General features: G+C 41.3%; 1 protein-coding gene across 2 annotated transcripts in view; it reads right to left on the reverse strand.

Moving 5' to 3' along the window:
• The window catches only part of Copa (COPI coat complex subunit alpha), a 47,269-nt gene that overhangs the window by 33,592 nt on the left and 568 nt on the right, over positions 1-13,109 (reverse strand). For both annotated transcript variants that reach the window (XM_057769081.1, XM_057769082.1), the window contains exons 2-6: positions 7,138-7,251; positions 6,101-6,174; positions 3,482-3,562; positions 3,137-3,213; positions 1,805-1,914 (exon numbers count right to left, since the gene is read on the reverse strand). In XM_057769081.1, the coding sequence (XP_057625064.1) occupies positions 1,805-1,914; positions 3,137-3,213; positions 3,482-3,562; positions 6,101-6,174; positions 7,138-7,251 (456 nt within the window). The remainder of the gene's footprint in view (positions 1-1,804; positions 1,915-3,136; positions 3,214-3,481; positions 3,563-6,100; positions 6,175-7,137; positions 7,252-13,109) is intronic.

Here is a 13,109-nt window from a genome sequence, read left to right on the forward strand (position 1 = left end):
TACCAAGCTCCTCCTGTTGGCATGGCTGGTCACATCTGGGTGTACTTCAAATAGCCTAGTCGGTCTGACAGAAAACTGCAATGGCAAAGCCCTAGAGGATGAACATAATGGCCCTATCTCCCAAACCATCTTGTTTACACCACTGTCTTGCTTTGGAAAACTGCAGAGATAGCATGATACAGTGACCCTACTCTCCAACTGCCCTCTTTTCTCCTTGACTTGTTTGGGTTTTGTTTTTCCTTTGGTTTGGTTCTTTGAGATAGGGTCTCACATAGCCCTGGCTGGCCTTAAACTTATTATGTAGTCAAGAATGACTTTGAATTTCTGATTCTCCTGCTTCTACCTCCTAAGTGTTGGGATTATAGCATGCAAGACCATGCCCAAATTTCCTTGGTTTATTTCTACAATAAATAAATTTTAAATGCTACTATAACATTCTAATCATTGTATTCAGGAATCCAAAGTTTGCACTTGCTGTTCACTGATGGTTTATAAAAGCAGCAACTCCTAAATGGTCCTAGCCCAGCACTGTCAGAGGGAGCTGGGTAGTTATCACTTTAGCACTTTATAGAAAGGGAAAGCTAACTCCTTCACTTCCACAGAGAAGCAGGTAAGGGCCCACAAGGGCCTTCCTATTTAGGTAAGAAATGCTGTTTTACAGTCTCATATGACTTTCCTAAGAACCCAATCTCAGAATTTCTGAAGTGGCAAATAAAGATAATTCAGTGAGTGAGGTTTTTTGGTTTTGAAATTTAACTGGGCAGAGAAGCACAGTATTTAGAGTCTCAGTTCCCTATTCCAGTATGAAGCCCCTCCATGCAAGTCATAGACAGCATTCTCTCTCAGTATTCTCTGTGTGGCAACATTTTAGATCTCCGTATGACACTAAAATTTCAATCTTTATCTCAAAAATCATTATATATAAATTATGACAGAACTTGGCCTAATTATTCAAAGGGCTCAGAAAGCTTATTTTTTTTAAGATTTATTTATTTATTGTGTATACAGTATTCTGCCTACATGCATGTCTGCAGGCTAGAAGAAGACGCCAGATCTCATTACAGATGGTTGTAAGCCACCATGTGGTTGGCGGGAATTGAACTCAGGACCTTTAGATGAGCAGGCAGTGTTCTTAACCACTGAGCCATTTCTCCCGCCCTCAGAAAGCTTATTAAAAGGTATTCTGAATACAAAAGTCACCAACTCCTTACCCATTCTATGTTCCTTATTATAGAAGAAATCTAATAGGGAGACTTTTCTATTTATAAATAAGGCAACAGGATTCACAAATCCCATTTACTTACATATTTTCATTTTTCTTTTTTGTAAAATATGTATTTTACTTAAGTGGAAAGCTTGGTTCTTAATGAAATAAATCAGATGTACTTTTTAAAAAATAACTTATTTAATTTTATTTTATGTGCATTGGTTTGAAGGTATCAGGTATCTTGGAACTGGAGTTACAGACAGTTGTGAGCTGCCATGTGTGTGCAGGGAATTGAACCTGGAACCTCTGTAAGAACAGCCAGAGCTCTTAACTGCTGAGTCATCTCTCCAGTACATATTTTAATGAAAATCTGAGGTAACTAAAGAAATCAAATTAGCTTCCTAGAGTAAGTTGCTTTCATAGAAAATATGCTAACATGAACATCAAAGCAGATTCAATACCTTCAAAAACAAAGATATTATACAGAAATGGAAATTCTGAATTTTGTTGTTTTAAGCCAAATACTCTCGCTGTTTTAAGCAATTGCAGTTTTGCGCCAGACGTGACTAGACTGTCCCCTGAACTTGGGCAGCTCACCAGAAATATCCCAAACGCGGACAGTCTGGTCCAGGCTAGCAGACACCACCAGGTCTTCAGAGGGGTGGAACTGGGCACACATTACATAATGGTTGTGTCCCGTTAACACACTGCAAGGAAAAAACATTCAATTAAAGGTAGAAATCAACAGGCTCCTAAGCTAAATGCTTTCTTCACAGTCAGAGGACGCTTTTCTCATATTTTTGTGGGAGCAATGTAAGCCATCCTAACAATTCTAAACTAGTAATAAGCAATGACACCCGTGCTAACAATGGTTCCTTTTCTGTTGTTTTGTTTTGTGGTTCTTTTGATCCCGAGTGCTGGGATTAAAGGCATGTCCAGCTAATAGCTCCTTTTAAAAAATATATAGTTTTTGGCCAGGCAGTGATGGCACATGCCTTTGAGCCCAGCCAGAAGGCAGAGGCAAGCAGATCTCCGTGGGTTTGAGACCAGCCTGGTCTACAGAGCAAGTTCTAGGACAGCCAGGCAGGGCTACACAGAGAAACCCTGTCTCAAACAGACCAAAAAAAAAAAAAAAAAGTTATTAGCCGGGTGGTGGTGGCGCACGCCTTTAATCCCAGCACTTGGGAGGCAGAGGCAGGCGGATCTCTGTGAGTTCGAGACCAGCCTGGTCTACAAGAGCTAGTTCCAGGACAGGCTCCAAAACCACAGAGAAACTCTGTCTCGAAAAACCAAAAAAAAAAAAAGTTATCTTCTTCTTAGTGCCGTGGCAACAGTGGGTGCCGCGTGGAGTCAGTTCTCTCCTCCCCTTTACATGGATCAAACTCAGGTCACCAGGCTTGCAAGGCACCTTTTTGCTTTCTCCAATAATTCTCTTTCTAACACTAACTGTTTAATATTTAAATATTACTAATTTCATGGAATCGAGATTACTCTCAGATTAAAGACTTATAAAAATATGAAAATAAATGCAATATTAGTAATTCATATAGGAAATACACTTGAAAGATTTTAGTAGAATACCTTTAGTGGCTGAAGTTGGAAATTCTTATGGCAATTCTACTAGAGGACCAGCCCAAACACTAAGTGAGACTCATTGTCTATATTACAACTCCAGTTCTATGGACATAGAACTGAAAACGGATCTAAACGCTCTACTCCAAAGATCTAGTCTTATGACCTATTCTTCTTGTTAAGACATCACAAAATCTAGGCTAATGTTATATTTAAAAGAATCCTACAAATATGATCAGTAATTAATCAGCAGATATGGCCTGCCTGGGAAGGAAGATGGCTGACCTGAGAAGAAGCTGATTTTAAGTATTTAGAAAGAATTAGACCCTTTTTTGAGGCTACTGCCTCTTGGTTTACCAGACACAGGTTCTAGATTGCCAGTTCCACACGCGAATGGTTTGGTCATCTGAGGCACTCAGAATCCAAGGATACTCCTGAAAGACATTTCAGACAGGGCTAGGACAATCTCGTTCTGTCAGGCCAGATCCTTGTGCACGCCTGACAAGTGTCCTAGCATCACTAAGTTATACCCCAGCCCTTGTTTTTCAGACAGGATTTACTATGTAGTTTAGGCTAGCCTTAAGCTATGCAGTCACAGTGCCCAGCTTCTTATTCACAGCTGGAGCTCTAGTGCCAGGCATAGAGATTACTGTGGAGAAATTACCACAAAACACTGCATAACGAAGGTCAATAGCCACTTACATGATGAAAAAATGTGGTACGGATATAATCCAAGTGCCCAAGCAATGTGAAGAGGCAGCGCCGAAGTTTATAATTCCAAACCTGAAAAGACAGAAATTCAACCATGGAATAGGACATAAACACCTTGGACTTAAGAAAGTCTCACTGAGTTCCTTTTGTTTGCTTGCTTGTTTGAAACGGGTTTCATATACATAGAAACTCCTACAGTTGCACTTACTATGTGGCCAACAACGACCTTGAATTGCTAATCCTGCCTCCAATTCCTGAGTGCTGAGACCCAGTTTTATATGGTGCTAAACTTCAAAAACATTCCACTTAAATGAGCCTCATCCTCAGCCCTGAAATCTAGTTTTGGAGATCCAAAGTTGCTGCACTATATTTTACCTTTAGATCTGTCTACATTCTGCTGACTATCTCACCTCATGTTAAGGTGTTACTATTACTAATAAACTCCTTACTCAGCAATCTAGAGGTTTCTTCTTCATCTGGATCTTATTCTGATGACTTCATTTTCCCCTAAACTTCCTTCTTCCTTAGCTTTTCCTTGGTTTATCTCCAAACTATAAAATTACTCTTACTTATTCAATTTTTCTTCTTTTTCCCATCAAGTATAGCTGGTGTTTAATACAGATATCTTTTTTTTAAAATTTTTTTATTTATTATGTATACAATATTCTGTCTGTGTGTATGCCTACAGGCCAGAAGAGGGCACCAGACCCCATTACAGATGGTTGTGAGCTGGGAACTGAACTCAGGACCTTTGAAAGAGCAGGCAATGTTCTTAACCTCTGAGCCATCTCACCAGCCCCCTAATACAGATTTCTTAATGCAGACTTAAGCACAAGGGGTAAGAGAAAGAGAGGTACTCAGAAGAAAGTAAGGCACGCCCAAGAGCACGAATATAGGCTTCTCAAAGACATATATGGGAATGGGCTCAAAGGAAAGTCACCTCTCTCTGTCTTAGATTATCATTTGTCTATCATTCAAACTATTCCCTGTGCAGTATCCTTTACACTACGGCTTTAGCTCTTCTCTCCTTACTACTGACAAATTCCAAATATCTTCAGTGAGTCTCCTAGGTACTTCAAGCATAGTAGAGCCAATATGGAATTATTCATACTCCAAAACTCCAGAAAACTGTACCTACTGCAGACTCATCTTTCCAAGTTAATGACCTTCTGTTAGGGCTGGGGATGTACCTGAGCGGTAGAGTACTTGCCAAGTACATATGAAGTCCTAAGATCAGTCCCCAGCAGTGAGGGGGAATGTACCACAATAGTATCTCATTCACTTTTCTTTATCATCCCTCTGACGTCCATCACAATGGTTTTTTCCTTAAGCTCTCATATCCATCTACTTCTCTCCATTTCAGATGGTATTGCCTAAGTTCAGGTTCTGTTCACTTTCCCCAAGCACTTATAAAATAGTTTCCTCATTGGTATCTATGTCTTCAGTCCTTCCCTACTTATCCAATCTTTTATTTACTATTATTTGAGAAAAAAAAATTTTTTTTGGTTTTGTTTTTCGAGACAGGGTTTCTCAGTGTAGTCTTGGCTGTCCTGGAACTCACTCTGTAGAGCACGCTGGCCTCAAAATCACAGAGATCCGCCTGCCTCTTCCTCCCAAGTGCTGGGACCACTGCCCAGCCTCATTTGAGAAATTTAAAAAATAAAATCAATGTAAATCTTCTACCACTCCTCTACCTAAGCCCCAGTATTGGCTCCACGCTTGTATAATAACGAGAACTCCTGGGCACCGCAAATGTGCACTCATGATCTTATCTACCTTCTAGATCTCTCTGTCTTCTGCCCTCTTTCACTGTCTCTAGATTTTATCTCTCTAAAAGGAACTAGAGATTCCCAAACACATCCAGCTATGCATGTCCATTTCTGTACCTGGACTGTTCTTTTTCTATTTTGAGTATTTTATTATATCATTCAAACTATTTGTCTTAGGGTTTCTACTGCTACAATGAAACACCATGACCAAAAAGCAAGTTGGGGAGGAAGGGTTCATTAGGCTCACATGTCAGCATTGCTAGTCATCACTGAAAGACGTCAGGACAGAAACTCAAACAGAACAGAATCTGGGAGGCGAGAGCTGATGCAGAGAGGCCAGGAAGGAATCCTGCTTGCTCCCTGGCCCACTCACCCCACCCTCTTATAGAACCCAGGACCACCTGCCCAGGGATGGCACCACCCACCATGGGCCCTCCCTCAATGATCACTAAAGGAGAAGATACCTTACAGCTGGATCTTATCGAGGCACTTACTCAGCCGAGGCTCATTCCTCTCTGATGCTTCTAGCTTGTGTCAAATTGACATACAAAACCAGCTAGTACACTATACATGCTATTATTTGAGTGTACATTTATCTCTTGTATTAGAATAAAGGCTCCTTGAGAACAAAAGTTACTTTGTACTTATCTTTCAATTCCCACACAAAAGAAAAGTTTCTGATATACAGTGAGTATTCAGTAAGTGTTTGTTGGATAAGTGCTTTGGATAATGTTAGAAGTCCAAGTCCTCAATAAATGAATTCTGTCTTTCAGTTCCTTAGTTCCCAAACCTTACCACATTCTCCCATCCGTTATTCCCAGCCATGACAGATGGCCTGTACCTTAATCTTATAGTCATCTCCTCCAGAGACGAACAGGGGCTGCTGCTTATGGAAGTCAATGCCTCGCACTGGACCTAGGGAAGAAGGCAGGCAATGTATGTAAAGGAAAGTTATCCTCTTTATTTGTGTCTACATGTGGTGCACATGCAGAGGTCAGAAAACAAGCTGCAGAGTCAATTCTCTTCTTCTACCATATGGGCCACGGGGATGGAACTCACCTAACTCAGGCTTAGCAGCACGTTTACCCTCTAAGCTCCTCCTGCTCCCCCCCACACCTTTTTTTTTTTTTTTTTTTTTTGAGGCAGGGTTTCTCTGAGTAATAGTCTTAGCTGTCCTGGACTTTGCTTTGTAGACCACACTGGCCTCGAACTCAGAGATCTGCCTATCTCTGCCTCCAAGTGCTGGGATTAAAGGTGTGAGCCACCACCCAGGTTTAAGATTCTTATTTGTATAGGCCAGGCAATGGTGGTGCACGCCTTTAATCCCAGCACTCGGAAGGCAGAGGCAGGCTGATCTCTGTTTGAGGCCAGCCTGGTCTACAGAGTGAGTTCCAGGACAGCCAGGACTGTTTCACAGAGAAAAAAATTCTTATTTGTAGCTTTTGTTTGTTTGTTTCTACCTCTTTCCACTTTCACATTCTTTAGTTTTAGGGGAATCCTTGTCAAACTAGGATTCTTATTTGAGGGATGATTAAATCACCCTATATAATGACAAATACTTGGCCTTTAAAAGTATTCATTTTTGGGCTGGAGAGATGGCTCGGCCATTAAATGCTAGGCTCACAACCAAAGAATATGAAAATATTCATTGTTATTATGTATATGTGCATGTACACATGTGTTCAAGTGCTAGTGGAGGCCAAAAGAGAGTATCAAATCACCTGGAGCTGGAGTTCCAGCTGGTTTGTGAGCCCTGGATTGATGTGGGCAGGGAATTGAACTCAGGTCCTGCAAGAACAGTTTTCACTTTTCACTTCTGAGTCACCTCTCCAGCCCCAATACTTAAATCTTATAATTTTCCCCTAGAAACTAACTTACCATCATGTTCATCAAACTTGTCGATTAGAGTGCACATCCGATAGTCCCATAACTGGATGACCCCATTGTGTAAACTGGTCAGGATCCAGGGTCTTTTGGGATGGAAACTTAGGCCTGGGGAAAGGGGACAAGCAGAAAATTATACCATGAGATAGGGTCCCTGATGTCTTCTTTTGTCAAGTCTGATAAAAAGGAACAACTAGATTAACCAGAGGCTATCTATTCCTTCAACATGCTTGATAGCTTTCTCCCTAATTTTTAAAGTGTCTTTGTATGGTCCTGACTGTTCTGGAACTTACTTTGTAAAACAGACTGTCCTGGAACTCACAGATTTGCCTGCCTTTGTCTCCTCGAGTGCTGGGATTAAAGGTATGCGCTACCGCCTGTTGGCTGATAACTAGCTTTTTATTGGATACCAAATACAATAAATCTTATTGTTAGGTATTTCTTTTTTAAGCATTGCTAGGCTTTGTTCTGAGGTGTATCTTAGCTGGAATCAGCTGACAGATAGGACCTAAAGTTTTGTTACTGTGGGTCTATAGCTGCCTTTATAGTCTAATTTGAAATCACTGCTAAGGAATACCCACCAGAGGGTCTCTATAGGATGCTCAATAATGTCAGGAAATCTTTAACTGCTGAGCCATCTCTCCAGCCCCACAAAAACAAAACAAAAAAACCCTTTCTGTTTGTCTTATAGGAGCACAGACTATTTCCACCTTTGTGTGAGCTCCAGGGATAACTGTTCTGCTTTCTCTGTCCATTCTTTATTTTAAAATTATTATTAAGATTTGTTTTTGGCTGGGCGGTGGTGGCGCACGCCTTTAATCCCAGCACTCGGGAGGCAGAGGCAGGCGGATCTCTGTGAGTTCGAGACCAGCCTGGTCTACAAGAGCTAGTTCCAGGACAGGCTCCAAAACCACAGAGAAACCCTGTCTTGAAAAAAAAAAAAAAAAGATTTGTTTTTGTCAGACAGTGGTGGCATACGCCTTTAATCCCAGCACTCGGGAGGCAGAGGCAGGCGGATCTCTGTGAGTTCAAGGTGAACCTGTTCTACAAGAGCTAGTTCCAGGACAGGCTCCAAAAGCTATAGAGAAACCCTGTCTCGAAAAAACAAAAACAAAACAGAACAAAACAAAATTTGTTTCTGTGGGGCTGGGGAGATGTCTCAGAAGTTAAGAGAACTGGCTGCTCTTCCATAGATCCTGAGTTTAATTCCCAGCAACCACATAGTGGCTCACAACCATATATAGTGGGATCTGATGTCTTTTGGTGTAAAGGTGTACATGCAGATAGAACACTCATATATACATAAAAACAAATAAATCTTAAAAATATTTGTTTTTGTATTCTTTTTCATTATGTGTAGGTGTGTGTCTATGTGTGGGTATGCACACATAAGTGCAGGTGCCTATGAAAACCTATGAAGGCCAGACGTGTTGGATCCTCTGGAACTGGAGTTACAGGTGATTGTGAGCCACCTGGCATGGGTTCTGGGAACTGAACTTGTGACCTCTGGAAGAACAAGTGCTCTTAACCACTGAGCCATCTCTGGAGCCCTCGATTACTATTTTTTTCCTCTTTTTAAAAAAGACAGACCTCATTCTTATGCCTAGGCTAGCCTAAAAAGTCACAATCTTTCCATCTCAGCCTCCCAGTGCTCAGATTATAGGTATGTACAACTTCTAAAATGAACTCTTAATTTTTTTGTTTGCTTTTGTTTTTGAGATAGGGTTTCTCTGTAGCTTTGGAGCCTGTCCTGGAATTCTCTCTGTAGACCAGGCTGGCCTCAAACTCACAAAGATCCACCTGTCTCTGTCTCCCACTGGGATTAAAGATGTGTGCCACCACTGCAAATGCTGAGTATTTTGCCTGTATGTGTCTATGTGCACCGCATGCATGCCTGGTGCCTGTGGAGGTCAGATCCCCTGGAACTGGAGTTACCAATGGTTATGAGCCACCATAACCACTGAGATGCTGAGAACTGAACCTGGGTCCTCTGTAAGGATGCCAAGTGTTATTAACCACTGAGTCATCTCTCCAGCTCCACAACTACCTCTTGATAGCCTTTTCTTAAATTATGGATTTTTTTTTCTCACATGCATGTACCTATCAGCACTCTAAGAAAGGCCCAAGGGAACCCATATAGACCTCCAGTGCTCTGTCATTTCTGGTATTTTCCAAGCACATTTTAGTCATCTTTGTTGCCCCAAATGCTGAGCTCTTATTCATCTGCTAGACTACAGGGTTCTTCCCTCTTCCTTCACTACTGCCTGGAATCTGTCTCTAAGCACTAATCTAAACAAACATAGGACTCACCCCGTTTATTTCCCTTCCCTCAAGGAATAATTTCTGGTACTCTTTACTGATCAATGTCTGAAACCTTTGTAGTTTTGTTTAGTTGTTTAGTGATTTAAGAAAGGGAAACAAATATATCCCTTGTTACTCCACCAGGATGATGAAAGGACAAACTAGAAGAAAAGAATTGTTAACAGTTTGGAGTGTGTCCAGGTTTTCAATGCAGCTACATATAAACACAGGCCTTACTATTTTATGGGCATGGAATTATACAATGCTATTTTGCAAACCTTTCTCACTTAAATATATGACATAAATCTTTTTATACTTAATGGAAATTCATTCTTTTTTTTACAACTGTAAAGAACAAAGGCACCAAACTTAAAATTTTTAATTACATTTATTTATTTACTGTGTGTACGCACGTGTGTTCTTGTGTAGGCACGCATGTACCATGGTCCATGTGTGGAAGTCTGAGGACAATTCATATATATGTATATATATGAGCTACATATTGAGATATTGCCTTAAAAAACAAAACAAAACAGGCCGGGCGGTGGTGGCGCACGCCTTTAATCCCAGCACTCGGGAGGCAGAGGCAGGCGGATCTCTGTGAGTTCGAGACCAGCCTGGTCTACAAGAGCTAGTTCCAGGACAGGCTCCAAAACCACAGAGAAACCCTGTCTTGAAAAAAACCAAAAAAAAAAAAAAAAAAATACCAAAACAACAACAACAAAACCTTGCAGGTGTCAATTCCCTTCTTCTACCATAGGGCCTTGCGGACTGAACTTAGATCATTAGGCTTGGTGGTAAGAACTTTAACCACTGAGTCATCTTACTCGTCTATCACATTTTAAACTATTTTGGAATTGGAGATTTACTTCAGTGGGAGAGAGGTGGCTTGCCTGGTGCCCAGTTTAGTCATTAACACACATACACACACACACACACACACACTCCCAAACTGAGCATGGTGTCACACACCTGTAATCCTGGCACCTGTAAGGCTGAAGCAGAAACATCATGAGTTTGAAGCCCACAGGGGCTATATAGCGAGACATTGTCAATAAATAAACAAACAAACAAACAAAAAACCCACCTTACTCTTAGAAAACATTTAAGTTCCACCTCTAGTTTCTGGCTATCAAAAGGATCTGCTGAAGCTGAGTGGTGGCACATGCCTTTAATCCCAGCACTTAGGAACCAGAGGCAGGTGAATCTCTGTGAATTTGAGGTTAGCCTGGTCTACAGAATGAGTTCCAGGACAGCCAGGGACACACAGAGAAATCCTGTCTCAAAAAATAACCAAAAAAAAAAAAAAAAAAATCTACTGAAGATATGTTTATATATAATCTAGACCAATTGCCTTAACAGTGCTTTAGGCTAAAAACTTGAAAATGGAATGGCTACAAAATAGAACGCGTACATTAAAAAGTTTGCATTACATTTATTTGAGAGTGTATATATGTCTTTGTGTCCACATACACACATGTCATGATATATGTGTGTGAGAATCAGCTCTCTCCTTCCATGTAGGTCATGGGGATCACTTGGTGAGAGGCACCTTTACCCACTGAGCCATCTCACTGGCTTAGAACATGTACATTTAATATTCTGGTAAATGTTTGGGTTTTAGTTTTTCAGAGCTAAGGTTTCTTTGTGTAGCCCTGGCTGTCCTGGAACTCACTCTAGAGACTAGGCTGGCTTCAAACTCTGCCTGCTCTATGCCACCACACCCAGCAATGTTTGGGTTTTTTTTGTTTTTGTTTTTGTTTTTCGAGACACGGTTTCTCTGTAGCTTTGGAGCCTGTCCTGGCACTAAATGTTTGGGTTTTTAAAACAGGGACTCACTTTGTAGTTTAGGCTGGTCTCAAACTTGCAACAAACCTCTTGCCTTAGCCTCCCATGTGCTGGGATGACAGGTGAGAACCACCACATCCAACTCCGGTAGCTATTGCTTAGTTGTAAGAACACTGTACGAATATGCTCAATCAGCAAGTTTACAAAGACACCAATTTTGCATGGTGTTTCTTTTATTTTTATGGTATACTGTTAACTTCTCCCCCCCCCCCCCTTTTTGGACAGGTCTCACCAAGTAGCCTCCAATGCACAGCAATTCTCCTGCCTCAGACTCTCATGCGCTGGGATTTACAGACATGAACCACAGCGTCTAACTTAGCACTTACATTTTTTTTTTTTATTTTTAACGAAGTGTATCTGTGTGGGATTATGTGCACATTAGTACAAGGGCCTGAAGGGGGACAGAGGACACTGGATCCTATGGAGCTGAAGGTATAGGTAGTTGTGAGGCATATGACACGGATGATGGGAACCAAACTCTGCATGAGCAGTATGCAGTTTTAACTCTGATTGCACAAACTCTCAAGTACTCATTCCCCCACCCCTTCCTACTGACCAAGAAGACATCTGAAAAGAACTAAGAGGAAATGAAGACTCCCATCATCTACTCAAGTACCAGAAACTGGTTTTGTTTGTTTTCAATTACGCTCAGGCACATATGAGTTCAGGTGCACACAGAGTCCAGAAGAGGGGATTAGATCATCTGGAGCTGGAGTTACAGGTGGCTGTGAGCTGCCAAACATGGGGCCTGGGAACCAAACTCAAATCCTCTGCAAGAGCAGTAAATCCTGTTAACGGAGCCATCTTTCCGGCCCCAGAACCGTTTTTTGGAAGTGTCTCACTGCAGCTTTGACTGGCCTGGAGCTCACTGTGTAGACCACACTATCCTCCAACTCACAGAGATTGACCTGCATCTGGCTCCAGAGTGCTAGGATTAAAGCCACCATGACTGTACCAGAGATGATGGGTCTTTCTTTTTATTGCCACTGAGACAGGCTCTACATAGCCATGATGGTAGTAGGAATTTTTTTCTTTAAATATTTATTTATTTATTATGTATACAATATTCTGTCTGTGTGTATGCCTGCAGGCCAGAAGAGGGCACCAGACCCCTCTACAGATGGTTATGAGCCACCATGTGGTTGCTGGGAATTGAACTCAGGACCTTTGGAAGAGCAGGCAATGCTCTTAACCTCTGAGCCATCTCTCCAGCCCCGGTAGTAGGAATTTTAAGGGTACCTTTCATGATCAAATTTCCCACGATACTTGGAAACTGCTCAGCTATAACCTCCAGTTTTTTGAGTTACTGAATCTGGCCGGGCATTATCATAACATATGCAACATACTTTCTCATTTTAATTCTCTTTATAAAAGGATGTTAATTACCCTTAGTTTTAAAAATAAGAATATAGAACTTTAGAGATAGTAAGTCTGCTGACTCGGGCCATATAGTTTGTTAGTGGATGCTTCAGAATTCCTAAGGAAGACAACTGGACTCCAGAGAACAAATTCCAAACCACTTCACTATAATGCATTTTAGGAACTATTCCAGATATATCTCTAACCAGATTTCCGTAGACTTAATTCTCTGCTTCTCTAATTTCAACATTCTGAAAGACTTTGATCTCAGGCCTCTGTCCTTAAAAAATTATTACCAAAAAATTGTCTGACATTCAAATCTAATACAAAGCATCTTGTATTTATCGAACAATCTTGCCAGTCTCGGGACTTGATGGGGCTGTAGACAAGTAGGCAGTAGAGTCCAACGGAAGCACTGGACATCGAGATGTGCAGACAGGCTAATGGAGTAGCCAGTG

The sequence above is a fragment of the Chionomys nivalis genome, chromosome 5 (assembly GCF_950005125.1).
Source record: "Chionomys nivalis chromosome 5, mChiNiv1.1, whole genome shotgun sequence".
NCBI lineage: Eukaryota > Metazoa > Chordata > Mammalia > Rodentia > Cricetidae > Chionomys > Chionomys nivalis.